We start from the raw sequence: 25061 nt of genomic DNA on the forward strand, positions 1-25061 counted from the left end.
TGTCTCAACGAGTAAGCCTTCATCGAACACGAACACGTCACAACAAAAACACGCTTTTCTCTGCCGTCGATCTGCTTTCCGTGGTCTTTAAGTGACGGCTGTCTGTAGCCGGGGCGCGCTTAGGTAACAATACGTGCAGCCAATTTTGACGTGTCAGGTTGGTTCGCGATCCAAGCGGACAGGAATGATGCAATCTCGAGAGACACCTGTCATAGTCCGTCTTGTCTAATAGAACAGGCCGTGTTGGACAGGTCCGAACTGCTCTTGGCACTCCATGGCCGTTCGTTCCTTCAAAGGTTGCTCCGAACTCCCCTTGCTCAAAGGTCAGGCAACCCAAAACGCCTTTTACAAAGGTGTGAACGCCAGAACTTTAAAGGCTTGCTTAGGTAAGACGGGAGCAGTTGATCTTTCCGTGCCGTTTAACGGTTGGTCGAAGAGTACGGTGTCCCAGGCAGCACCCATCTGCTCTGTCGCGCCTGGGTGACAGGTTCCAGCTGCCGGGCCGATGGTAGATTTTCCTGGGTGGAAGTTCATATACTACCAAACCTTCAATGCGATCTTCAGGTCTAGAACGCCCAACGATCTGGGACTGTGAATGGGCTTTGTATCTAAATCGCTCCACCGTTTAATATGGGGGTCATATCCTTTCACCCGCGGAAAAAGCTGGTGCCGGTGGGTGTTCCTAATTCAAAACGGAGCAGACGGTAGACGCAGCTCGTCGAGGCGGCCATTGTTCTTGAACTCCGGTTCAAAAATATCCAATCCTTTCGATTGCTCAGGGTTTCTTACGATCGAGGTTGTGCTGTTAGAATTGAGTTTGACTAGCGTATGGGGGAATTGTGCCACGTGTGTCGTACGACCCTCGAGGTCTATTCGTGTAATTCTATACAGTAAATCATGTCCAACCCGTGCAATTTTCCACCGCGGCCGAGCCCGTTATGTCAGCAGCCAACTCAAACAGACAGCTGCGTTTCATGATTGCCGATAGTGCTCATTACGCGAGGAGTTGTACTCAGCACGTTGCCGCCACAATATCTTCCTGCGGAAGGAAGCCCGAAACCGGCGCCCGCTGATAATGATGCCGTCGCTCCTGCTGTCAGGATCTGGAGCTATTTATCAGGACAAGAGAGTGTAAAGTCTGCTGCGACAACCTCAAAGCTAAACCGATGTTCATGGAGGCGGCGGGTGCCTCTGGGCGGCCGCAATGGCCGATACGAAGCACCGAGTACAGCTATTCTTTAGTGGTAGTTCAACACCCAGAACGGTGCAGGTAGGTGGTGATATGCCTCGTTATCCTTATTGCGATACTAACTCTTTGTGTAGAATGGCAGGTTTTGGCGACAAGGACAGACGAGCACTGAGTTAACTCTCTTGCAACCAACAAGCACAACGTACTCGATGCTGACACGCGACAGGTCCACCACCCTTTGTCAAGCTTATCATACGAGACTTATACGGTCGAGAAATGCCAGTGGACGACATCGACATTGACCGCTTCGTTGTCACTGCCGAGCTCTTCTCTGCCGACGAACCTGCCGCCGAGATGAACCTACTCTTACAAACCTCACTCTCCACACCGAATAGTCATACAAAGACTGAACGCGGAAAGCATCCTCCAACAATAGCAGTGTTGAGCACATCCACGTCAGATCCGTCAACTTCCTCTTTACCTACCAAACAGATCACCAGCGCTGTCACACGGAACTTGCTTGGCTCAGTGGTGCGTGCCTCTCACACGAATAGTAGAAATTGACTCATGCCTGCTTGCGTACATAGGTTGTCAGTGGATTCAAGCTAACTGATCTTGAAGGCGAGCTGGGCATGTAAGTGCTTCCTGTTCTGGTGCCTTAAATCCCACGCTTATAGTCTCACAAGCTGGTTCATCTTTAATGATCTGTCAGTTCGTACAGAGGGGAAATATCGGCTGAAGTTTAGTTTCGCGAATCTCAACATGTGAGTCCTCATCTTGGTTTGTTTCAATAAATACTGACTTTGTGTGCAGGGGACAGAACTCAACACCAGTCACAGCCGTGACCTTCTCGAACGACTTCACGTGTTGGTCTGCGAGGAGGTTTCCAGGTGTCATGGAATCAGGAAAATTAGGCGCACATTTTGCCGAACAGGGCATACGGCTGCCTGTCAGGAAGGAGAGTTTGCAGATTTTGATGGATAGGGGCTCAAGGTCGAGTCAGACGTCGGAGGATGCAGAAAAAGAGAGCTCAGAGAGGCGAAATAATGAACTCATGATATTTATCTGCACAACATAAGCTATGAGATATCTTTATTGGATTAGCTTCACTACTCTTCAATCTCAACGACAGCGTCTAGATCTTGTCTGTGGGATGATACCTCAGAGCCATTGTGGAGCGTCGAAGCCTCCCTTACCCCCTCACCCACGTCTTCGTCATGTGCTCCACTTAGAGCCTCCATCTGAAGCACGAACCGTTCTTGGACGTTTACCAGCCAGCGTCTCAAGACATCCGGTTCCATGCTGCCGTTGTACGCTTGCGTCAAAGTCTCCCTTAGGTTCAAGAGGAGCTTTCTAGACTTCGCGCGCTTAGCGGCTTCGGAGTTCTCCTTCTGAGCCCGTGTACGGCTAGCAAGCGCGAAAGATATCCCGACAGCTATGTCAAACTAGTCAGAGGGCTTTCGTCAAGTATCGAGTGACATACCTTTTGACAAGACAGATTCAGGCAGCGCAACCGCCTGAGCTAACTTCAAACCATAATGCTTCTCCTCGTTCCCACCGTCTGCAACTTTGTACAGCATCTTCATGTTCTCACCCTCGGATTGGACTTCCGTATGAAGACTGACGACACCGGGACGATCCGCCAATGCGGTGGTGAGCTCCTTGAAGTGAGTTGCGAAGAGCACTACCGCCTGGGCTCAGATCAGCACGCGTAAAAGGAATGTGACAGGATGTGAACAAACCCCAGTATCCACAAGCGCTTCGCAAACAGCCAGAGTGATAGCAAACCCGTCACGAGTACTCGTTCCTCGACCCAACTCATCCACAATGATCAAGCTGTCCTCATTTGCGCTTTGGAGGATGAAAGCGGTCTCTCTCATTTCTATGGCGAAAGTACTCGAGTTCGACTCCACGCTGTCGTCCATTGAAATACGGCTGAATAGCTGTTTCGTAATCGGAAAAGAAGCGTACTCGGCCGGCACGAAGGCCCCAATTTGTGCTATGACAGAGAGCAGAGCGACCTGACGAAGGTACGTCGATTTACCAGACATATTGGCTCCGGTAATGATCTGAAATCTTGTAGTGTTGGAAGCATATGTATCATTAGGGATATATCTATCCCCATGAATTGCTTCACGAATCGGGTGACGACCAGACTTGATCCCCAGGGTGTCGGTGAATTCAGGCCGTACTATTCACACTGTTAATTGCGACGAGACTACCTGCCCGGAGCTACTCACTATAATCCCGCACGGTGCAAACATATGCAAAGCTGGCCAACATGTCCAACATTGCAACCCCTTCGCAAACCTTATACAATGCTCCAATCTCCGACCTAATCTCGTCCACCAATGTCTCAATGGTCTTGTCGCTCATCAACAACACCTCCGTCAGCGAGTCCTTGATCTTGGCATTTTTCTTAACAAGGTCCAGAGTGGTGCACTGAATCATCTTCTTCTTCTTGACTACATTGATGAAACACAAGGGTAGCTCGGGAACTTCGCACGCCTCAAGGTCAGTCGGGCTCAATTGAATATAAAAGCCACGGGATGCTTCGAAGTGAACCCGAAACGGGATACCGTGTTCCTCTACACGTTCATTAGTCCGTTCGTGATAACATGACCAGAACACCACTCACCGCTGTAATGTGCTACTAGCTCGATCGCATCACTCGTGGCTTCCTTATAAGTCTGTCTGGCAACGTCTAGGAGCCCGTTCACTCCATTCCTCACAGCATAACACCTCTGATGCTGCAAAGCTAAAGCACCCTTCTGCCAAACTGCATCCTCGTTGATCACATTATCAATCATCTCAGAAATATGATTGATGCGGTCGTCGAGACAGAGGTTGCGGATGGCGACTAGCAGATTCGAGCGGACCCCGGCCAGAGCCTCATGTACCGGCGGGATACAGCGAATGCCATGCTTCAGAAGGATCACATCGTTGATCCGATTTTCCGAGTGCTTCAATGTCGATTTAGTCGTAACAGCAACGAGCTATTGCAGGTTAGTGGATGTTGTTTCTTGGCAATCCAACATCACTCACAGCTGTCAAGAGCTTATCGAAATCCTGAAATGGTTTCAGAGCTGCCCTCACTGCAAAGAAGCATTCCTCCCTTCCCACAAGCTCCTCAACTACGTCCAGCCGGCCTTCCAGTACATTGAGGTCTGTCAGAGGCTGTAGGACATTCAACCTGAGTAACCTCGCTCCCATAGGCGTGCATGTATTGTTGAGAACACCAAACAAACTCGCTGTACTCTTTGGATTTTGCAGATTTTGGACTAACTCGAGAATCCGAACAGTAGAGAAGTCAATCAACATGGACCCTTCCGACGGCTGGTATGATAGACGCAGAGAACGCGGAGCAAACAGCGTGTGATGCGATAATTCGACGTACTTCAAGCACGCCGCCAAAGCAGATAGTGCGTAGAACTTTGCCGATACAGCAACCTTAACACTCTCCAGATCTTCGGCGAGTGTGTATTGCTGGACGTACTCCCGACCTTCGGGTTCGTTGAAGTACTTGCGAGCGATGGGTACAAGAGTCGCTCCAGGTAGGTTTTCCTCCACAATACGGCAGAGCTTGGATTTGGTGGGCGTCATAGATGTCATCGGGATAAGAATCTGTCGTTTCAAAGTCAGGCTACGAGATTACGGACCAACAAGTCTCTTTCACCTCAACAGGGTCAAACACGCCCAGCTTGTGCATCGTTCTCACGTAAGTCTGGGAATCGACTATCTGATCATTTCGCAACGTTAGCATCACACACCGCGTCCAAAACATGATACTACCTCACTTAGGACGCATTCAGCCGTAGCAAGGTGGATGAATGCTAAGCCTACACTCGCCGCAACCCCCCTCCCTTCGCATATAGCCGCGACAACTTGCGAATCTACATGCGTTGCGCCTGTCCTCGGACGACCAGTACGTGGACGAGAGCCACCCGTGGTTGGCCTTCCGGTAGCTGGTCGGCCAGTGAATGGACGGGAACCACGAGTATCGGTAGTAGGGCGGGAAGACTGTGAGAACGTTGTCGGAGGACGGCTAGTATGTATGCTGGCAGCACGAGCTAACTGAGGCATATTATGGAGGTAGATAAAGGAAACAGAAGAGTTGGTTCGTGTAGAATGTTGACGTTTGGGTGCGCTGCGTATCTCCTAGGCTGCAACCACCTACTTGATGCGCGGGCACAGGTCTTATCGATATCGATTGCAGAGTTTTTCGATACACGCAAGAACTCACAGAGAATCCATTTTGCTTGATCTGAACGAGGATGGCTACGTGAGTGCTTCGAATCCCACAGAAAGATTTTATTTACTGACCTCTGTCCAGCGTTGTACCCCCCAAGTCTAAGAGGCAACGTCTCGAGGCGCAGAAGCCGAGAGACATTGAGGAGATCCCTGAGGATGCTGGCAGCGTCTTGGTCCAGTTCCGTGCCTCAGATACCGGAGAGCTCGCAGGCCCAACTATCTCTATTCCCGCGAATGTTACGGTCAAGCAGATGGAGCTCCTTGTCAACCAATTGCTGGGCAACACCGAGGACCCCATCCCATATACGTTCGCCCTCGTTTCTGACGCTTCAAAAAATGATTCGCCTACTCTCGATATTGACGCGAACCTGTATACATCCGTCCTTGCGCCAGGACACAAGTCGACCGAAGATCTGTTGACCCTGGTCTACACACCACAAGCCGTCTTCCGCGTTCGATCCGTTACCCGCTGTTCCGCCTCCATCGCTGGACACGGATCTCCCATCCTGGTTGCACAGTTCTCGCCAATCTCCTCGTCAAGAATGTGTACAGGTGCCGGAGACAACACTGCCCGTATCTGGGATTGCGACACAGGTACCCCCATGCACACCCTCAGAGGCCACAAGAACTGGGTTTTGGCCGTCGCATGGTCTCCTGATGGTAAGGTGATCGCTACTGGATCCATGGACTCCACGATCCGTCTCTGGGATCCCAAGACAGGAAAGGAGATTGGTGGACCTATGCAGTCACATACCAAGTGGATCGCCGCTCTTGCATGGGAGCCGCTACACCTCGTTCCCGCTGGCCAGTCTCCTCGTCTCGTCTCTGCATCGAACGATGGTACCGTCAAGGTTTGGGACACTGCGCTTCGTCGGGTGCAATACACCATGTCTGGTCACTCAGGTTCGGTCAGTTGCGTAAAGTGGGGCGGTACGGGATGGATCTACTCTGGTTCTCGGGACAAGACCATCAAGATTTGGGACGCAAAGGACGGAAAGTGTTTCCACACGCTCAAGGCTCACGCACACTGGGTCAACACTATGGCCTTGTCAACAGACCACGTTCTCCGCACTGGAGCTACGGATCATACCGGTCCCGCGCCATCCGATCCAGCGGAGGCGAAGCAGAAGGCGAAGGAAAGGTACGAGGCTGCTGCGCGTTTGGCAGGAGGCGAGAAGTTAGTGACTGGATCTGATGACTTCACCATGTACCTCTGGGACCCAGTAAAGTCTACCAAGCCTGTGGCCAAGCTGCACGGTCACCAGAAGCTGGTCAATTGCGTCGCCTTCTCCCCTGATGGTCGTTACATCTCTTCTGCTTCCTTCGATAACAGTGTTAAGCTGTGGGATGGCCGTACCGGTACTTTCATTGCCACTCTTCGCGCCCACGTCGGTGCTGTCTATCAGTGTTCATGGTCCTCCGACTCGAGATTATTGGTCAGTTCGAGTAAGGATACCACGCTGAAGGTTTGGGATGTTGCAAAGAGAAAGATAAAGGAGGACTTGCCGGGACACCAAGATGAGGTTTACGCTGTTGATTGGGCACCGGATGGACAGATGGTTGCTAGTGGAGGAAAAGATAAGATGACCAGGATTTGGAGACATTAGAGTGTGAGACGAAATGTTTATCCATTTTTCGGGCCTAATTGGCACCCATGACACCGCTTGCGGGCCACAACCACTCCGTGCATTGCGCGGGAATCTCAGCAGGCTCCACGTCGCCATTCTGCAATGCTCTGTAAGCCATCACCAATTTCGTGAATCCCTTTCCTGCCTCTCCGTTTCCGATCTGCACCTTCTCGTTCGTAGACTTCCTGGTGATTGACCCAACTTGGGTACAGACGGCAGCGGTACCGCAAGCAGCGACTTCGTCAAATGCACCAGAGACCACCTCAGTCCACAAAACTGGTCTGCGGACGACTTCCCATCCGAAGGAAGACGCAAGGTCAACGAGTGACTTGGTGGTGACGGACTTGAGAATGGATGGGGAGTCTGGGACAACGAACGTAGTTTTGTCTCCACTGTACTGGATTGCGACGAAGTTGGAGGTGGAGAACTCGTCAATTCTAGTCCGGGTCTGAGAGTCCAGGTGAAGGGTAATTTCATATCCTTCCTTCTTAGCAGCCGCGGCATGGCGGAACACAGGGGCGTAGTTTCCTGCAAGTTTAGACGAGCCGGATCCTCTAGGAGCAGCACGGTCAAAGTCCTCGATAACGAGCGCGTCGACGGGCCTCAAGCTAGTGTAAAGTGCAGCGACAGGAGTAGCCCAAATAAGGAAAGTGAACTCCATGGGTGGGTGAAGAGCCAATTCCTCACCGGATCCGAACAATAACGGGCGGAGGTACATGGAGGCACCCATACCGTACGGAGGAACGAACTCAGCGTTCTCAGCAACACACAATCTGACACACTCCAAGAACAAGTCCTCTGGGACCCGAGGAGCCATGATAGTGTCGGCGCTGATCTGCATTCTTGCAGCGTTTTCCTGAGGACGGAAGACGCGGATGTTGCCGTCTCTCATCCTGAAAGCCTTGAGACCCTCGAAACAGGATTGTCCATAGTTGAGAGCAGTACCACCGACGTGGAGCTTCATGTAGGGATCAGTAATGAACGCTGGTGCGGACCATTGACCGTCCTTCCAGGTAATGGCGGCATGGCCGTTAACGGGAGTGATGCCGAAGCCGAGGGATTTCCAATCGAAAGAGGGGCTACAGTCCATTAGACAAGAAATAGTAATTCAAGGTTGAAGAACTCACGATGCTTGAGGGGTGGCCATTTCAATTTGTCTTTTTGGTGTTTTGTTCAATTGCGGTGTGTCAGCGACGCCGGCCAAAGCGTGGGGAACAGATGCGCCAATCTTCAGCAGGCACTGCCGTACACCACCGAGTTCTTCGTTTTGGACTTCAATCCTTCAGCCGATATTTATGGATTGTCTTTTAGAATCTCCTATTACTTGTTATATTCCCAATGGACCCTCTCTCATCGTCTCGTTGTTGGAGCTAGCGCGTATTGGAACTTTTACTGCAAGGCAACTTAGAACGTCGAGTACGAAGAAAGATCCATTGCACCAGAGATGGCTTCAGAGATGTCCAACGGCACCCAGGATCGATACGACGACGAGGAGATTGACTTCTCCGACCTCGAGGAGAAGTTCCAGGTCCCCTTCGAGGAGGGCTTCGACACCCTTGTCCTCGTTGATGGCGCACCCGTCGTCCCCGATGAGAAGCGCGAGGTTTTGCTGAAGGTTATGAAGAAGCTTTTCTCCTCGGCCGGTAAGGTCAAGGACGATGGCATTTTCATGCCTATGGAGGAGAACTCTAAGGGCAAGCTCATGTCCAAGGGATTCATGTTTGTCGAGTACGAGACCCCAGAGCAGGCCGATGCCGCTGTCAAGGCGTTGAACGGAAGGCGCATGGACAAACAGCACACTTTGTCCGCCAACCGTTTCACCGACGTCGAGAAGTACGCCAACGTCAGCGAGGAGTACGTCGAGCCCGAGGAGGAGCCATTCGTCGAGCAGGAGCACCTTCGTTCCTGGTTGGCCGACGCCCAGGCGCGCGATCAGTGGGTTATGTACCGTGGTGACGAGGTTTCCGTCAACTGGAACCGCAAGGGAGAGCAACCAGATGTCGATGTTCAGCGTATGAACTGGACCGAGACCTACGTGCAGTGGTCGCCGCAGGGTACTTACCTCACGTCTTTCCACAGACAAGGTATTCAATTGTGGGGTGGACCGTCATGGAAGCGTATGATGCGTTTCGCTCACCCCGGTGTCAACCTTATCGACTTCTCCCCCAACGAGCAATACCTCGTCACCTGGTCCAACGAGCCCATCACCCTCCTCCCCATCGGTCACCCCGGTCGTGCCGCCATGCCCTTCGGCCCTGAGGACGAGGGTAAGCAGGTCATTGTCTGGGATCTCAAGACTGGTGCTCTCCTCCGTTCCTTCGCCGCCCCCGCCCAAGAGAGCGACGCTGGACCCAAGAAGATCACCTGGCCCATGTTCAAGTGGTCTTCCAGTGAGAAGTACTTTGCTCGTTTGAGCCCTGGTCAAATCTCTATCTATGAGGCCCCCGGAATGGGTCTTTTGGACAAGAAGTCCGTCAAGGTCGATGGTATCGTCGACTTCGACTGGGCGCCTGCCATGTCCGAAGCTAACCAGAAGAACGACGAGGAGTACCTCGGTTACTGGACTCCGGAAGTCGGTAACCAGCCCGCTCGTGTCGCGCTCATGTCCGTTCCTTCCAAGCAGACCATCCGTACCAAGAACTTGTTCAACGTTTCCGACTGTAAGATTCACTGGCAGTCTAACGGTGACTACATGTGTGTGAAGGTCGACCGCCACACCAAGACTAAGAAGTCTACATTCTCCAACCTCGAGATCTTCCGTGTCAAGGAGAAGAACATCCCCGTCGAGGAAGTTGAGGTTAAGGACACCATCCTTAACTTCGCCTGGGAGCCCAAGGGCAGCCGTTTCGCCATCATCTCCACCTCCGACCCTAACCTTGTTAACCTCGGTCAGCCCGGTACTCCCCCTCTTCGCACCACCCTTTCTTTCTACGCCTTCGAGAAGACTAAGGCTAAGGAGCAGTTCCGTTGCGTCAAGACTGCTGACAAGAAGACCTTGAACGCTATCTTCTGGTCGCCTAAGGGTCGCTTCTTGATCGCTGCTACCATGGGTCAGTCCTCTACCTTCGACCTTGAGTTCTGGGACATGGACTTCGAGGGTGAGAACACCAACAAGGAGGAGGGATCTACTTCCAACCCTACCGTCATCGGCAACATCGAGCACTACGGTGTCACTGACATTGAGTGGGACCCTACTGGTCGGTACGTTACCACCTCCGCCTCCGCATGGCGCCACACCATTGAGAACGGCTACAAGCTCTGGGACTTCAAGGGTACCCTCCTCCGTGAGGAGCCTTTGGACCGCTTCAAGCAGCTCTTGTGGCGTCCTCGCCCTGCTACCCTCCTCTCCAAGGAGCAGCAGAAGAAGATCCGCAAGAACCTCCGTGAGTACTCTCGCATCTTCGACGAGGAGGACTTGCAGGAGCAGACGCTTGCCAACAAGGAGCTCGTTGCCCAGCGTCGCCGTCTCGTCGAGGAATGGACTGCATGGCGCGAGAAGGTTGTGGAGCAGCTCCACAGGGAGAGGACTGAGCGTGGGTTGCCCGAGGACGATATCGTTGAGGGTAAGGAGGATGGTACTGGTGACCAGGTCGTTGAGGTAGAGATTGAGGAGGTCGTTGAGGAGACCGTTGAGGTTTTGGATTCGTAAATCTAGCATCTTGTATGAGATAGATGGGGAGCGTGGCATCTGTGATGCATGAGCAAAATCATATACCTTTTCCATCACCTTTCATGAGCCCCCGCAAAAGTTATCTACGCTTGATCCAATGTACGGCGCCTCACAGCTACAGGTTTCTCAGGGTCCAACCGTTCGTTCACATGCGCGAAGATGCATGCATGATGTTGAGCGTCACCTCAATTTCGGCCCATTGTAAACAAAACCTTATCCAGCCGTAACAGGAGCCCGTCGCCCAGCCAGGACATCCAGTGAACGACACGATCAGCGAAAGGACAGTGCATCATGGCGAGCAAGTGGGAGGTCGTCGCGTTGCAGGGCACTAGCTCCAACATGACCCTACGACCCACAGTACTGCCAGCCGAGATCCTGAGCGGCATCGTCGATTACCTTCCTGTTCCGGATCTGGCAGCTGTTGCTCAAGTGAACAAGCAACTGCGGGAAATGGTCTATGATGATACTCGGTGGGGGGCCAGACTGCGACAAATGGAGGTTTGGGATGAGAAGGAAGCAAAGCGGAAAACCTTGGATGCGCTGGAGCAGACGGAGATCGCTAGGAAACGAATTGAGGCAGAAAGACAGCTGGGAAGGAAGACAGGCAGTGTTACCTTATTTGATGCGACGATTGCCGTGACAGACGACAAAGAACGTGAACTCGATGTTGCAGGTCCTGCTGCACCAAAGCCAACAATGATCGACCCGTCTTCCTACCTTAGGGTATTTGAGGGCGTTAGATCTGTGCGAGGCTATGCCCGAGTGGAGTTTGCTAGGATCTACGAAGCGTTGGCACCTTTGTACAATGACCTCGCGAACGCGAGTGATCATACCGAGCCTCTGGTGTTTCGCATGTTTCGGACACCAGAAGAACAGGCTATGATGATAAACATTCTTCAGAAATTCGGAAGGTCGAGATCTGTCCGTGATTGGAGTAAGAAGGAGACAAAGATCGCAGCTATGATCGACTTGTTCGAGAGTGCAGCACTTCAAGAATTCGAGGGAGGTTATGACGCTCGGGATGTCGACGGACGAATGCAACGATACGCAAACGTGTTAACAGAGCTGAACGGAGGCGCATCTTGTGTGCAGTTGTTCATTCAGAAGAATCCACTAATGTACGAGATACCTGAGACCCCAGCAGACTGCTTTATGGGGGAATTACTCAACCTGGAACCAATGTCATTGTTTATCACGCGGCTCATCAACGAGCTCAACGTCCAATCAGACGTCGTGAACAGAACATTCCCAGAGTCTCTTAATGTCATGCTTACGTTTGCTGAGCGGGTAATCCAAGATGTGGTCGCTGACTATACTGCAAGGTTGATTGAAGAAGCGCACCAGAAGGATACAGAAACATTCTTGAAGGCTGTGTGTGGCAGTTTCCAACAGTGTTTACGGATTCCTGCATCTCTTACGGAAACCAAGGGCTCAAAAGGCACGCTGAAGGAGGATACTGAAAAAGCAATCAAGACAATGTTTGAAGTGCACGTTGATTTGTATCTCGTCGAGGAGTTGAACTTTGTACGGAGCAAATGCGAAGCTGAAGTGGAATCGTGGGAGAGGAAGGTGGCGGAGGATGCAGAAGCACATGAGTCTATGCTACTGAGTGGTGTCAGCAGAGCAGAAGACAAGAAGAACTTCTTGACGTCTTTCAAGAAGGTTCTCCTGATGCCTGTGTCAGTGATTCCGTTTCCGAGTACAACAGCCAAGGTAACGCCTACGACTACTGCTCGACCGTCTGATGAGTTGTCGCCAGCAGCCCAGACGGCTCAGGCTAGTGCTGCTATTTCGCGGACGGGCACACCAACCCCAGCAACATTGCCTACGACAGAGCTTGCTGCCCAATCTGCTATTCTAAGTGCTCGTTTGGAAGGTATCCGTGGACTCTTCAGTTTGGAAGTAGCATTGCAGCTCCTTCATCTCTGTAAATCAAGTCTCGAACGAGCCGAGCCCTTCCTGAGCATGGGTGGTCAATTGTCAGAAGAAGTGAGGGAACAGTGTGAGGCAATCTTTGTCACCCTTATTCAACACCTTGGCAAGAGACACATTAAGAACGGATTTGACCAGGCTGTTGAGCATTTGTCTCGATACCAGCCTAGTCAAGGATCTGACGTCGGGACGTCCGTCGAACCTCTAGTTATCTTCTTGGAACTGGTTCACGTCGGTGATCTTATCCAACAGATGGTGGATGTCTTCTTCGAGCAGGAGATGGCCCGCTTGGTGGATCGCAATGACTTCCTGAATCCGGCCGTAAAGGAGAAGAAGAGGTTCGAGCAGCTTATCGATGAACGTGTGGCAGCTGGGTTGAACAAGGGTATCGACGTCTTGATGAATCAAGTGGAATATATCCTGCATGAGCGTCAGTCGCGGAGAGACTACAACCCCTTGCCAGCCTCCGTGACGGGCGAACGAGACCCGGGTCTTGGACCAACACGTGCGGCTACAGAAGCAGTTGAGTGTCTCACAACCCATACCAAGCTGCTGGTCGGTTCAACAGATAAAAGCGTGCTTGATGTGTTCTTCCAAGAGGTCGGTGTCCGCTTGTTCGGTTCGCTTTGCAAGCATTTGAAGAAGCAAACCGTAAATGTCGAAGGAGGCATTAAGCTAATCAGCGACCTAAACCATTACCATGCATTTGCAACATCACTACGACAAAAGGTGATCATGCCCTATTTTACAGCACTGAAGGAGTTGGGACACGTCTTCATCATCGGGATTTCGGATGCGAAAGCCATAGGCGCGCTTTGTTCCGATGTGGCAAGGTATGGAGGCGTATTCCGTGCCGAGGAAGTTTATGAGTTTGTCCAGTGTCGGGCGGACTGGCTGAAGGTGAAGCGTGATGTGGACAAGATCTTGTTTGGAGCGATGAATGATTGCTGCGTGCAGTGAGGATGCCAGCATTACAAAAGTGAGGAAACTGGACGATCATCTTGGATTTGCGGGCGTTCTTTTGAGTTTCCATATACCACAAGCAGGAAGATTGAGCAATAGACCTGAAGTCATCTTGGACTTTTGCTAAAGAACCAGACTATGTCAGATCATCCAGTGATTCTTGACTTTATTGCCACCCAGAGGTGTAACCTATGCTAATTAATCTAATCTATCCAAAAACTCACGCTCCTCTTCTGGGCTGATTAGTTCCTCAGGGTCAATCATCGCTTGCCAATCATCTAGAACTGGCTCGTTCGCAACAGGCTTCACTTCGGGTACCTCCACGGGCTTCCTCCATGAACTAGCAGAAGCTCTTTGCTCAGGCGGACCGGCCAGGTTCAGCATACTGAAGGCATTTGCTATGGATGTCGTCGCAGGAGTAAGCTTCTTCCCCCAGGCACCCGCTCCCGAAGCGCCAGCAACCTTGGTGGACTCGCGGTAGGACACCTTACCATCCCTGCCAATCCAACAAAGTTCAGCAAACATCGCAATACCAGTAGAAGCAACGACTCGCTTCAGTGACGGTTTGATAGACGCGAGAGCAACCTCCACCTCGATCACCGACAGCGAAGAGGGGAGAGGCTCGAGCAGCACATCCTCATCAGTCACCCACTTGATCGAGAACTTCAGTGGGCTCGGTCCCAAAGCGGGTTCAAGAACCCTCGCAAGCTCTGCCTGTTCTGTACCAATGCGGACAGCTTCCAGATAGAAGGCATTGTAAGCCTTCGATGTCGTCTTCGTCTGCATCTGCTGCAAGCCAGAAGGCGTCGCCGCACCAGAGTTCGTACGAGATGTCGCAGCCTGAGCAAGAGTGGTCAGAGGAACGATGGTGTTGGACGTCCTCGTAACGACAACGTTGCGGAATGGATCTGGATCCTGACTTTGTGAAGTCATTCCATACGCTTCGGCCATGGCATGTACAAAGCCTCGCTGAGCACGCTTCATTGGCTTGAAGGATAACATCTTTTTGTCTCCAGCCACGAATGTCTTGAGAGAATTCTCGATGGAAGTCGCCCACAGCTTGTTGGTCCTATAGTATTCCAGGATGTCATCCGTGTAAACGGAAAGCGCGACTTCAGAAGTCTTGTCGCCGTCAACACCGAGCGCTTCGGCCATTCGCTTATTGCGTTGCAGTTTGTCGCATTTTTCGGTACACGGCAGCTCCTTCTTGCCGGTCGTCTCCGTCTTAGTACTGGCCCCACAGACAACCTCCTGTCTCACAGTACCACAAGCACACGTAGTAACAACCCTCGCCTTACATCTATGCTTCTCATCCTCCGGGCATGCAAACGGACTATGACACTGCTCGCCACACGGGTGCCCACAAGTCTTCCTGGGCTTTCCACAAACCTGCGTGCACTCCGTCTCGCACTCACCAGCATGACAAAGCTTTCTGCACCGGTGACCACCACACTTCAGGAGCTTACCACAAATCTCACCACAACTTGCTTCCTCCTTCCAGCAAGGTACGTTCTTCACCATCTTCTTCTGGCAGAGACATCGCTTCTCAGTCAGGTATGGACACCTAGGACACTTCTCCTCATCAGGATGACAATTATGCGGAACGGATGGATGCCCACACGCCTTCCGTCTCTTACACGGATGCGGACACGGTGGTAACTTGTATCCACAAGGCAATGGCGGCATAATTCTCGTCCGTCCACAATGACACACTAACTCCTCGAAACTTGCCTCAAGACACGAAGGACAATACGAAGGATGACACAACAACTGGCACGTGTGGTTTCCACACTGGAGCTGCTTACCACACGTCAGTGTACAAACATGTTCGGCCTCGACATCCTCGTAATCACGAGCCAGACGTGCGGCAGCGCGACCCATGCCTTTACGGGCTGCGATACGCTTCTCGGCCTTGGGTGCGCCTGCACAGCACTTCTGGGAACATTCGTGTTTGCCGCAGGAGCGGAGTGCGTGACAGGTACGCTCGCAACGGGGCTCGAAGCCTTCGGCGATCTCCTGACAATTCGTCTCGGTCATGGAGGAGCCACAGCGACAAGGCAGCTCGATGGATTTCTTGCAGACGGGGTGTTCACCGTGGTGACAGCGGGCTTCGCAGGTATGGCCACACTCGAGCAACGCATTGCACTGCTTGCGACACGTCGGGATCGGGTCTGTGCACCTGGTCCTCGGGGCATCCTCCAGGTCCTCGAGCTTGGTTTGGCCACATGGACACGAATCAACCACTTCCGGAGACTGCGGACACTTTGCCACCTCCTCATCCAACGGATGACACGCCTTCTGACACTTGTGAACCCCACAATCAAAAGCCCTCTCACACGCATTTTGACACTCCCACTTCCCACACCACTCCTCCCCATCCTTCCTACTTGTCCGATCATCCAAGCGCTCACCACAAGCAACCCCCTTCACTTCTTTCCCACAATAACACATCTCCTCACTAACCGCCGTACAGCTTCCACACAGCCCCTCATGACAGTCCCTCTCACACTCATGTTCCCCACACGCCATCAACTCCCCACACCTCTCACCACAGCCATACCCCTTCTCATAATCCGTATCAACACACCTAACCTGCTTCGTATGTTTTCCACAGAAACAAGTCTGTACGGGTCCCATAGCCGTACACGGCGGACATGGACCCGCATGACATGGGAGCGTACACGCGTGTGGACACCCATCACTCCTCCCCCGGCCACAAATCTCTCCACATGAATGCGGTGTCAAAAACCTATCCACAACCGGGTTCTCAACCTTCCCACACCAACACTTGTACTGTTTTGGTACTTCTGCGCGGCCGTACGTTTGCTGACACCCCGGACACCTCCAATTCTCCTTCGCCTCCGTAGTTCCCTCCTTCATCTCCAACGAACTCTTCGCCCATTTCGTGATACACTTGAGATGGAATACAGCCCAGCACGAGCCCGTACATGACCAGGTTTGCTGACTCAACCTGATATTGTCAAGGCAGAACATACATTCGTGGCATTCTCTCTTCAGACCTTCGTGTAGACGTGTCATCAAATCGGTAGACTCGGTTAATTCAACCTTTGCTTCGTTTGACATCGCCGGTACTGAGCGGTTATGCGTATGCGGTCTCGCCCGTTGCCCGAACTCGACCTGAGAGGGAACAAATGCCGGTGCCATGGGCTGAAGACTCCTGGGACCATTGGTTGGTGCACCTGCTTCGCCCGACAGCTGACCAGAAAAGACATGTTGGCGTCGTCCTGGCATAGGCTGTCTCGGTCGTGGTTGTTGCGCTTGTTGCTGAACAGGAGGCGCCGCAGATCCCTCCGCTGGTGCCTCACCCTCCGCAGCCGCCGCCTGCACACCCTTCGCCCTCCTGTTCCTATTTCTCGGCCTCTTCGGCTTCGTAGATGCTGCTTCTCCATTTACCTCCACATCCTCGATCGCATTCTCGCCAGCATTCTCCTTCGGCTGGCGCTGCCGAGGCGGTCTTCGCTGCTGTTGAGGCTGCTCGCCACCGGCTGGTTGCTGCTCTTGCGCATCGCCGTTTTGCTCATTGGCGGGCTTGTTGCGACGTGGGCCTCGTCTCTTATTTCTGGGAGCTGGTGTCTGCGATGGAGGTGGACCATTGGGTAGTGACTGAGTGGCAACAGAAGAGTCCATTGCACTGATTGAATGCTGTTGATGCAATGGTATCACTGGAATGAATGCTACTCCTTGACCAAAGATTGCCTCTTGGTGTTTTTGCCTCTTGGTGGCAAGTTCGCCAAAATACACACTCGACTGCAACCCGCGTCTGCAGGAACACGCGATCACCAGGATGACTTGAACTATTACATCTCCTCCTTCTCCCGCTCGCAATCCAGCCAATCCACAATCGCCTGGAAGTATCCCGCCTGCAAACACGTATCATTATGCGTACCACCTCCAAACACCTTCCATGTTCTCTTTGGGCATTTAGTTGCTGCGTCGTACAGACCTCGGAAGTTCTCAGGCGGGATGAGTTCGTCGCGGGCGCCGGCGAGGAAGAGCATTGGTACGTTTTCGATCTTTGCGATGCACTTTTCCGAGTCCCAGATTTGGTGGCAGAGGAGGCTGAAGGGGGCTGCGATGGGCATGACGCTCGGAATCAAACTGGGAATGCTCTGTATACCCACGTTAGCATCTTGTACCCCAAAAAAAGGTGGCGATGTGGTGGTACCTTGAAAGTGTTCTCAATAACCAAACCCCTGAACTTCTTCTCATACGTCGCAACGGTGTGAATCGCCACCGCCCCACCGATACTCTGTCCATACGCAATCAACGGCGTCTTACTCAACACCGGGTGCTGGAGTACGTAGTCCAGCATTACCTGTGCATCAATCTTGATTCCTTTCTCCGAGGGGGTTCCTGTGCTTAGGCCATAGCCACGATAGGACAGCATAACGACATTACATCCCATGCGACCCCAGAACACTTTCGCGATGGGTAAGCGATGTCCGACGTTCCCCGCATTTGCGTGGAAAAGCAAGACAGTATTTCTCTTCTCCGGTGCCTTTTCCTGCAAAATCACGTACGCCCTAATCTTCTCCTTGTCGGGTGTGTCAAGGACGATCTCCTCCCAGCAGGAGGAGGGGAAGTCAAAGTCCGAAGGGTTAGGAACGTTAGTGCGAGAGCCAGCGGGCATAGACGCAGGGTAGATGATGGAGTTCTGGAAGGTGTACAACAAGGCTCCCGTAATGGCCAGAGCTACCGAGAAGCATTAGCACCCGCTGCACTGCACTCCTTGAACGACAGAAGAGACATACTCGTGGCACCAATAGCCAGAGCCCACTTCGCCGTCGCCCGCACAACAGGGAGAACAGGCACGATATACTCCATCGTGAAGCACGTCGATTCTAGCTGTTCTATTTTTAGCGACGTCCGCTGCACGAATCGCAGGTCCCGCGTCGGCGCCAGGTACAGCACCACCGTACACCCTCCCTCGAACCACACCCGCGGCAATGATCGCAGCGAGAGCAGTCAGGAGAGGCTCCCCAAATGTATGCAGACGCCTGAACTCCACAGGCCAACCATCTACATGGCCACCACCACAAAAACTGGTACTATCCCTCCCTCCTTGTCCTCCCACTCCTTCCGCTCCCTTGCTAATCTGTTGACATAGGGCTTCCGCAAAACCTACGGCCGTGCCCTCGGAAAGGTTCTCCTAATGACTTACGGAACGTACCAAGGCCTTCAATATCTATGGTGGAACCTCGACCTCGACGAGGTACGGAAAGAGAAGCAGGCGGTGATTGTGAGGTTAGAGGATGAGGTTGAGAGGGTTAGTGGGGTGAGTGATCTGCCAAGGTTAAAGTTGGAGGAGAGGAAGTGGTGATGAGTAAGGGAGGGTTGGACGGGTGTATGACGATCAATGACGACAGCAAGAGGAGCATGTGTACGAATATAGACATTGCATTCGAAGAATAACAGCAATAATTCCCATCATTCAATTCAACCTCGGGGAGAGAGCATGGCTGGAGGGTCAGCATGAAACCCCGATGGAGCATTCATTCCATCCCCAAATGCACACCCTTGAACCCCAATCCCATGACACCCATTCTCGTCCTCCTCAACCTCTGCTTCTTTCCCTCCTCCTCCCTCTTTCTCTCATTATTCTTCATAATCCTGTACGCCATTGCTATCAGCCTTCGCAATCGTCGCGTTCGCCGGTCACCCTTCAAAATAGCGTACCTCTTCGACTCTTCCTCAATCCTCCGCATATATGCAGCATTATACTTCTGATTCGGTCTGGGACGGTAATAACCGAGGTATGGTGGCTTACCGTTCGGACCGGGGCGGGGAGGCCAGGAGCGGGGGAAGGTCACGTTTTTGGTGACTGTGGGGGAGGTTAGCAGTGTATGCGTCCGAGAGACGTAGGTAGACGGACAGTCAAGGATCCCCGGAAGGCAGATACTAGAGGAATTCGCGGACGACGAAGCCAGCGTAGAATATGACCCTGTCCGCAACATGTCAGTTCAACCCACGAGGAGCATATGAGTATCTGTCGTTGCAAACCTTTCGCAAAACTCAACTCTCGCATCTTTACTGCCGCCGCTAAATCCTCGATCAGGTTGATGGTATCATCCTTAATCTCGTCATCCGCGTACTTGTAAATCGTGACACGCTTTGTCTTGGGGAGGAGGGGGTGTATGCAGGAGATGAATGGGAAAGAAGGGAGCGCTGTAACCGTGGAAGTCATTTGGGAAAGAGAATAGGAGAAGAGAGTCGTTTGTAGTGATATAAGGGGTGTTAGCCACAGGAATGAGCTGGTATGTTGGATGGGTTGGTGAAGAGACTGATTGTATGCTTGAGCTTGAGGTTCTAATTAGGTTTTGGCGGGGCCGTGGGGAAGCTGGAGGGACGTCATAGAGCAGCAAATCAAATATCAAAATGAACCTAAGATGAGGCTCAAAACGAAGCATATCCTGCACTATTCTAGCATAGTTTAATATTGACAGTTCTGTGTTAAATTTCAAATCGGTCATGCGCTCATTACCGGCCGAGCTCCGCGGCGGCGATCGGCATGTCGAGTGAAGTACATACTGTACGGGCGTCGACATACGTACACTCTTCCCCCAAAAACACCACCAAGGTCAACTCAATTCATGGCGATGGATACAGCACAATCATCTCCAGCACCCTCAGCACTCATCTCAGACGCTCCGGCATTCGCTGCTGATCACACAGCTCCTGCACAGAGGTCAAGAGGTGGAAGGCGGCGAGGAGGAGGAGGAGGCGGTGATCGTGGTGGAAGGGGCCAGAGATCGGAGAGAGCGCAGGGCGAGGAGCGTGAGCAGCAGGAGCAGGGAGGCGGCACGGATAAGGCGAAACCGAAACAGCGGAATCGTGGGCCGAAGGGAAAGAAGGATGGCGAGAAGGGCAACGCAAAGGCGGCGACGGGCAAGACTGACGGGGAGGCTGAGAAGCCCAAAACGTCTGTAGCGGTCGCTGTTGAGGCTGCGGAAGCTGGCGAGGACGATACCACAGCAGAGGTCTGTTTCATTTGCGCCGAGCCGGTCATTTACAGCTGTGTGCCATCTTGCAATCACCGAACATGTCACATCTGTGCACTTCGTCTACGAGCTCTCTACAAGAATAACACCTGCGCATATTGCAAAGCTGATCAACCAAATGTCATCTTCACCAAGGACGAAGAGAAGGAATACGATGATTTCAAGCCAGAGGACCTGCCGTTCAAAGACACGAAACTCGGTATATCGTTCGATTCACAACAAGTACAGGAAGACACCATTGTCCTTTTGCGCTTCAATTGTCCAGACCCAACCTGTGATGTCGCATGTTCCGGATGGGACGACCTCGGTCTTCACGTCAAGCAAGCGCACAACAAGTTCCTCTGCAAGCTCTGTTTGGCAAACAAGAAGGTTTTTACACACGAACACACTCTCTTCACCACCCGCGAACTCGACCTCCACTACCGCAAGGGAGACGTCCAAGGTTCCGGCGAAGGGCCAACAGGTTTCAAGGGTCACCCGTCATGTGGTTTCTGTGTTATCTCGCTTTACGACGACGACGAACTCTTCCGCCACTGTCGTGAAAAGCACGAGAAATGTCACGTATGCGATCAGATTGCACACGCTCCCAAACACCAGTATTATGTGAATTACGACTCCCTTGAGCAGCATTTCAAGCGTGATCACTATGTGTGTCCAGAGCGCGAGTGTCAGGAGCGAAAGTTCGTGGTGTTTGCAACAGAGCTGGACTTGAAGGCACACAAGCTGGAGGAGCACCCGAACAGATTATCCGCGACCGAGTTGCGTGATGCAAGGAAGATCAACGCCAACTTCCAGGTCGGCGCACCACCAGGTCGCGGTGGTCGTCGCGGTCCTCAAGCAGCTCCTGCACCCGCTGCACCAGCAGCGGGTGCACCAGAACACCTTAGCCGCGAAGAACAAGCGCTCATTCGCCAAACCCAAGTCAACTCCCTCCGTTCCCGCGCCCCTGCCGGTTTCGGCTCCCAGCTCAGTGAACCCGCAGCTCCGGTTCCACGTCAACCCGTCGTGGAGGCCGCACCCACGGATCGTTCGAACGCTATCCGACCCGGTGCGACACAGCTCCAGATGGAGTCTTTCCCACCATTGGGTGCTGCGCCATCGAATGCACCCACGCCAAAGCCGAGACAGCCACAGGGGAGAGGAGAGGCTTTCCCGGCTTTGGGAAGTGGAAGCAGTTCTAGGCAGGCCAGTGTTGCATCTACGCCGAGAACTGGGAGTCCCGTCAGTGGTGATGTTGCTGCTCGTCATGCGGCTGTACGTGATCGCGCCTCTGCTCTCCTCGGTCACAATTCGGAGAAGTTGGCGCTGTTCACGCAAAATGTCGGATTATTCCGTAGTGGAACAACCTCGGCTACGGAGTTCGTCGTGACGATGGGTCGTTTATTCACCGGTGTCGAACTCGCTGACCTCGGCAAGATCCTTGGACAGGTCGCGGATTTGTTGGACAAGGAGGACAGGAAGGCACAGCTCCTCTCCGCATGGCGAGACTGGAAGGTTAAGAACCAGGCTGAACATGAAGCATCGATGTTCCCTACTCTCTCCTCTGGCTCATCCACCGGATCCCCTGGCGTCGCCGGCGGCTCTCGAATCCTCAAGATCAAGAGTATGTCCGCACCCGGCGCACGCACCGCCAGCCGTACCGCGTCCGTGTGGAACAAGGTCGAGCAGGCATCGCGGTCATCGGGTGGTGTTGCTAAGGTTACTTCGGGCGTCGCTTCCCTAAACGTCCGTGGAAACGGAACTCCATCAACGGCGTGGTCAGCTTCCTCGAGTGGATCGTCAAAGCCATCTGTATCTCGCAACACGATCGCCTCTATGGTCTCGAACCGGCCGCCACCGGGCGGAGTCAATAGTGCAGCGTCCTTCCCTGCACTCCAACCAAGTGCCAAGCCTAGCCGTATCTACTACGGTGTTGACAAGAAGACAGCTGATCCAGTGAACATGTGGTCTACAGGTGGAGGAGAGTACTTTAATGATGACGAGCAAGAGCAAGATCATGACCAGAGCGGTGGTAAGAAGAAGAAGAAGCAGAAGCAGGTGTTGTTTAGGCACGGCTTGTAAGCTAAATCAGTAGAATTTTGAAGTATGTATGTTTTGCGGGTGGTTACGATCATGGTATTGTTGGGGCGCTAGAGTTGCATCGTCATAGCTTCTGGAATTATCGATAACATCGCATCAGAATCGTACCTTCAATGAACGTATCACCCTATACTCCTTCCTCTCAGCTGCTTCTGCCAAAGCCCTGCTAGTACCATGGTCAATCAGACTCGCCGGATCCGGACCTGCACGCTAAAGATTTAGCGCCAAGAGAATTCTTACTCACTAGAATCCGCCCGCTCGAATTGTCCCTCTAGCCAACTACCCATGCAACAGAGTACGTGTCGCGGCGGGACTCGCCCCTTTGGCGGTCGCTTTCCAGAATTATGCCCTGTCCTCTCAGTAAGTGTGCCGGTCCGACCCTTCTCACAGGTTTCAATGCGTGGACGGCAGGGACTTTGTGAACTTTCAAGACCTGACTCCTTGGGATGAGCGGCAAAGTCTCGCATCTGGGCGAGAACTGGTGCATTTTGCTTCGTTTGTGATTGTATCTCTCGTTTTCGTAGTTGCGTGTTCGTGAGGACACCCGGCGGTGAAAACAAGACGTACAAGCTGCCATTTAACTCCTTGAAACATTCACGAAGGGGTATGCATCAGGTCATAATCTGTCTGTATCCATCTATCCATCTATAATCCCTCTCAAGTTTACTAAAAGCCGTGCTACCAAATATGCCACTAAAGTATGCAATAAATCATCTTTTTTCACGCAACATACTTCCCCGGCCCACTCATCTCCCCCATCTCCATCTCCCCATCCTCCAAATCTCCCTTAATAGCCTCGAGCGGCAAATACCCACTGTGCGTACCCCCCTTCCTGACCCATTCCGTCTCCACCCTAAACACGATCCACATCCATCTTCTAATAACCTCTACTGTTTCGAGCATGAAAATTCCGCCTTCTAAGTCGTTGAGATGGTGGAGGTGTGTGGAGAGTTTGAGGGACCAGGTCATCCTGTAGATAGCCCTCCTGTTAGTATTCAGAAGAATAGATCCTGGAGGAATTCTACCTACCTCAAACATAAATCGAGGACCACGGCAACGTAGTAAGTCATCTTCGAAGGGAAATGTAATCGTGATCGCAACCCCCAAAGTCTCTCTCCTGGTGCCGCCGGATCAACCGTGAGAATCGTCAAATCCCAATCTTTCACGACGTCCCACCAGAAGGAGTAAATGGAATTGATCAGAACGGCAAGGATCCTGTGAGCCATCCATCAGTACTGAATCGGAATTTTACGATTGGTTTTGGTTCACCATAATCTCCAAATCTGGACCTCCCCAAACCAAACTTTCTCAGGGTTCATCTCCTCCAATGGAGAAATGTAGGATCGCTGCATGGCTGATAGGATGATAACGGGAAATGCAGTACTGTATTTCACTGCGTTCAGGATGTGCCAAATCCCCGAATCGCGGGCTCGTCGATACTCCGTGATACATTGTCGTAGACGGATGAAGTACGGGATACTGTTTGCCAGTCGTCAGTCATGATCTGAATAATACAGAGAGAAGTCATACCTCAATACTAGAGGAATCACGTATTTTCCACCACAAGCTCTGTCTGGTTTGGAGGTAGTGGAGACACCGGTGAGGAACATGCATCCCGTCACCCACAAATCGCCAAGAACTTTTGCGTAGGAGGTGAGGATATCGGCGAGCATCACATCAGCGAACTTGGTGTCGCGACCGATACCACCGGTAAGAACTCGTCCAAGAGAGCTGTACCCACCATGCATCAGTAACAGCACAAAAAGTATTGAAGAAGAAGGCACCTCAAAAACTGATACCGCCAGTGCTGATGCAACACATTAAACGGACTGAACAACACCGCTGCCAGGAATGCAAAACAACTCAGCGGCAACACCTCCCACTCAATAATCGCAACCTCATCGCCTCCCGTAAACCCCCAAAACACCGCTAAGCACAAAGCTGTGAAAGCCGTGACAGCTATCGCAATATCATATATCGGGCGATACAAGCCTTGTGGACTCAACCCACGTCGCCGTCGCGGATGTAAGATTGGTACTGGATCGACTCCGCTCAGGTGTAGGAGGTGGAGAGAAGATGCGTATGCCCATATCCCCAACGAAATGATAAACGCGACACGGAATGGGAGTGGGAAGCGCGAGTCGAATGTGCCCTCGTTCACGTCGAGATCCTGTAGTTCAGTCAGCATTACTGCCATTGGGAACGTTTTTGCGAGCAACTTACCATAGAGGACACAAATTGCACCAAATCCTTCAATGGTTTCTTGACGTCTTCAATCTTCATTGCGGGACGGTATAGACGACGTGCATTGGCCAGGGCGCCGGCCAGTG

The 25061-nt window shown here is 52.4% G+C and overlaps 11 protein-coding genes across 11 annotated transcripts; 7 read left to right on the forward strand and 4 right to left on the reverse strand.

Moving 5' to 3' along the window:
• Positions 1 to 905: 905 nt before the first annotated feature.
• Positions 906 to 2173, forward strand: SAICODRAFT_69275 (uncharacterized protein; the record flags this gene model as incomplete). The annotated part of the gene is made up of 7 exons (XM_019170463.1): positions 906 to 1270; positions 1324 to 1361; positions 1416 to 1720; positions 1777 to 1823; positions 1876 to 1953; positions 2003 to 2079; positions 2124 to 2173. The coding sequence occupies exons 1-7, from the start codon at positions 1167 to 1169 to the stop codon at positions 2171 to 2173; spliced, it is 699 nt and encodes a 232-aa protein (XP_019026367.1). The 5' UTR covers positions 906 to 1166.
• On the reverse strand, positions 2165 to 5330 carry SAICODRAFT_88338 (uncharacterized protein). The gene is made up of 8 exons (XM_019171547.1): positions 4982 to 5330; positions 4866 to 4928; positions 4235 to 4813; positions 3828 to 4185; positions 3430 to 3777; positions 2932 to 3380; positions 2673 to 2880; positions 2165 to 2624 (listed from the first exon to the last, which is right to left on the reverse strand). The coding sequence occupies exons 1-8, from the start codon at positions 5270 to 5272 to the stop codon at positions 2299 to 2301; spliced, it is 2622 nt and encodes an 873-aa protein (XP_019026368.1). The 5' UTR covers positions 5273 to 5330; the 3' UTR covers positions 2165 to 2298.
• Positions 5331 to 5427: 97 nt separating this feature from the next.
• SAICODRAFT_88341 (WD40 repeat-like protein) lies at positions 5428 to 7047 on the forward strand (the record flags this gene model as incomplete). The annotated part of the gene is made up of 2 exons (XM_019171549.1): positions 5428 to 5471; positions 5523 to 7047. Exons 1-2 carry the CDS (start codon positions 5464 to 5466, stop codon positions 7045 to 7047), a joined length of 1533 nt encoding a protein of 510 aa, XP_019026369.1. The 5' UTR covers positions 5428 to 5463.
• Positions 7048 to 7081: 34 nt separating this feature from the next.
• SAICODRAFT_33300 (branched-chain amino acid aminotransferase) lies at positions 7082 to 8215 on the reverse strand (the record flags this gene model as incomplete). The annotated part of the gene is made up of 2 exons (XM_019168280.1): positions 7082 to 8147; positions 8196 to 8215. 2 exons carry the CDS (start codon positions 8213 to 8215, stop codon positions 7082 to 7084), a joined length of 1086 nt encoding a protein of 361 aa, XP_019026370.1.
• SAICODRAFT_33301 (eukaryotic translation initiation factor 3 subunit B) lies at positions 8197 to 10999 on the forward strand (the record flags this gene model as incomplete). Its single annotated transcript, XM_019168281.1, has 3 exons — positions 8197 to 8250; positions 8543 to 10702; positions 10988 to 10999. 3 exons carry the CDS (start codon positions 8197 to 8199, stop codon positions 10997 to 10999), a joined length of 2226 nt encoding a protein of 741 aa, XP_019026371.1.
• Positions 11000 to 11077: 78 nt separating this feature from the next.
• SAICODRAFT_52688 (uncharacterized protein) lies at positions 11078 to 13630 on the forward strand (the record flags this gene model as incomplete). The annotated part of the gene is made up of 1 exon (XM_019169163.1): positions 11078 to 13630. The coding sequence occupies one exon, from the start codon at positions 11078 to 11080 to the stop codon at positions 13628 to 13630; it is 2553 nt and encodes an 850-aa protein (XP_019026372.1).
• Positions 13631 to 13741: 111 nt separating this feature from the next.
• On the reverse strand, positions 13742 to 18494 carry SAICODRAFT_69281 (uncharacterized protein). The gene is made up of 4 exons (XM_019170464.1): positions 18406 to 18494; positions 17820 to 18346; positions 17541 to 17763; positions 13742 to 17514 (listed from the first exon to the last, which is right to left on the reverse strand). Exons 1-4 carry the CDS (start codon positions 18476 to 18478, stop codon positions 13832 to 13834), a joined length of 4506 nt encoding a protein of 1501 aa, XP_019026373.1. The 5' UTR covers positions 18479 to 18494; the 3' UTR covers positions 13742 to 13831.
• A 267-nt stretch (positions 18495 to 18761) lies between these two features.
• Positions 18762 to 19058, forward strand: SAICODRAFT_28935 (uncharacterized protein). Its single transcript, XM_019167272.1, has one exon. The coding sequence runs from the start codon at positions 18807 to 18809 to the stop codon at positions 18972 to 18974; it is 168 nt and encodes a 55-aa protein (XP_019026374.1). The 5' UTR covers positions 18762 to 18806; the 3' UTR covers positions 18975 to 19058.
• Positions 19059 to 19132: 74 nt separating this feature from the next.
• Positions 19133 to 19392, forward strand: SAICODRAFT_28936 (uncharacterized protein). The gene has a single exon (XM_019167273.1). It carries the CDS (start codon positions 19187 to 19189, stop codon positions 19379 to 19381), a length of 195 nt encoding a protein of 64 aa, XP_019026375.1. The 5' UTR covers positions 19133 to 19186; the 3' UTR covers positions 19382 to 19392.
• An 801-nt stretch (positions 19393 to 20193) lies between these two features.
• On the forward strand, positions 20194 to 22172 carry SAICODRAFT_88359 (uncharacterized protein; the record flags this gene model as incomplete). Its single annotated transcript, XM_019171550.1, has 1 exon — positions 20194 to 22172. A coding segment is annotated over exon 1 (1926 nt), but the record flags the coding sequence as incomplete, so codon positions are not given.
• A 1159-nt stretch (positions 22173 to 23331) lies between these two features.
• Positions 23332 to 25013, reverse strand: SAICODRAFT_88361 (EXS-domain-containing protein). The gene is made up of 6 exons (XM_019171551.1): positions 24955 to 25013; positions 24516 to 24901; positions 24262 to 24462; positions 24001 to 24210; positions 23761 to 23946; positions 23332 to 23701 (listed from the first exon to the last, which is right to left on the reverse strand). The coding sequence occupies exons 1-6, from the start codon at positions 24955 to 24957 to the stop codon at positions 23452 to 23454; spliced, it is 1236 nt and encodes a 411-aa protein (XP_019026377.1). The 5' UTR covers positions 24958 to 25013; the 3' UTR covers positions 23332 to 23451.
• Between the last annotated feature and the right edge of the window lie 48 nt (positions 25014 to 25061).

The sequence above is a fragment of the Saitoella complicata genome (assembly GCF_001661265.1).
Source record: "Saitoella complicata NRRL Y-17804 unplaced genomic scaffold SAICOscaffold_3, whole genome shotgun sequence".
Taxonomy (NCBI): domain Eukaryota; kingdom Fungi; phylum Ascomycota; class Saitoellomycetes; order Saitoellales; family Saitoellaceae; genus Saitoella; species Saitoella complicata.

Excerpts from the sequence above, each read along its gene's own strand:
- SAICODRAFT_88338 (XM_019171547.1), bottom strand. The coding sequence starts at position 5,272 with ATGCCTCAGTTAGCTCGTGCTGCCAGCATACATACTAGCCGTCCTCCG. Across the intron at positions 3,381-3,429 it reads TTGCACCGTGCGGGATTATA|TACGGCCTGAATTCACCGAC; the intron begins GTGAGTAGCTCC and ends CAGTGTGAATAG. Across the intron at positions 2,625-2,672 it reads TGAATCTGTCTTGTCAAAAG|CTGTCGGGATATCTTTCGCG; the intron begins GTATGTCACTCG and ends AGTTTGACATAG.
- SAICODRAFT_69281 (XM_019170464.1), bottom strand. The coding sequence starts at position 18,478 with ATGGAGTATATCGTGCCTGTTCTCCCTGTTGTGCGGGCGACGGCGAAG. Across the intron at positions 18,347-18,405 it reads TCTGGCTATTGGTGCCACGA|CTCTGGCCATTACGGGAGCC; the intron begins GTATGTCTCTTC and ends GCTTCTCGGTAG. Across the intron at positions 17,764-17,819 it reads TTATTGAGAACACTTTCAAG|AGCATTCCCAGTTTGATTCC; the intron begins GTACCACCACAT and ends GTGGGTATACAG.
- SAICODRAFT_28935 (XM_019167272.1), top strand. The coding sequence starts at position 18,807 with ATGACTTACGGAACGTACCAAGGCCTTCAATATCTATGGTGGAACCTC.
- SAICODRAFT_28936 (XM_019167273.1), top strand. The coding sequence starts at position 19,187 with ATGACACCCATTCTCGTCCTCCTCAACCTCTGCTTCTTTCCCTCCTCC.
- SAICODRAFT_88361 (XM_019171551.1), bottom strand. Across the intron at positions 24,211-24,261 it reads GTGATTCCTCTAGTATTGAG|TATCCCGTACTTCATCCGTC; the intron begins GTATGACTTCTC and ends ACTGGCAAACAG. Across the intron at positions 23,702-23,760 it reads GTCCTCGATTTATGTTTGAG|GATGACCTGGTCCCTCAAAC; the intron begins GTAGGTAGAATT and ends GGCTATCTACAG.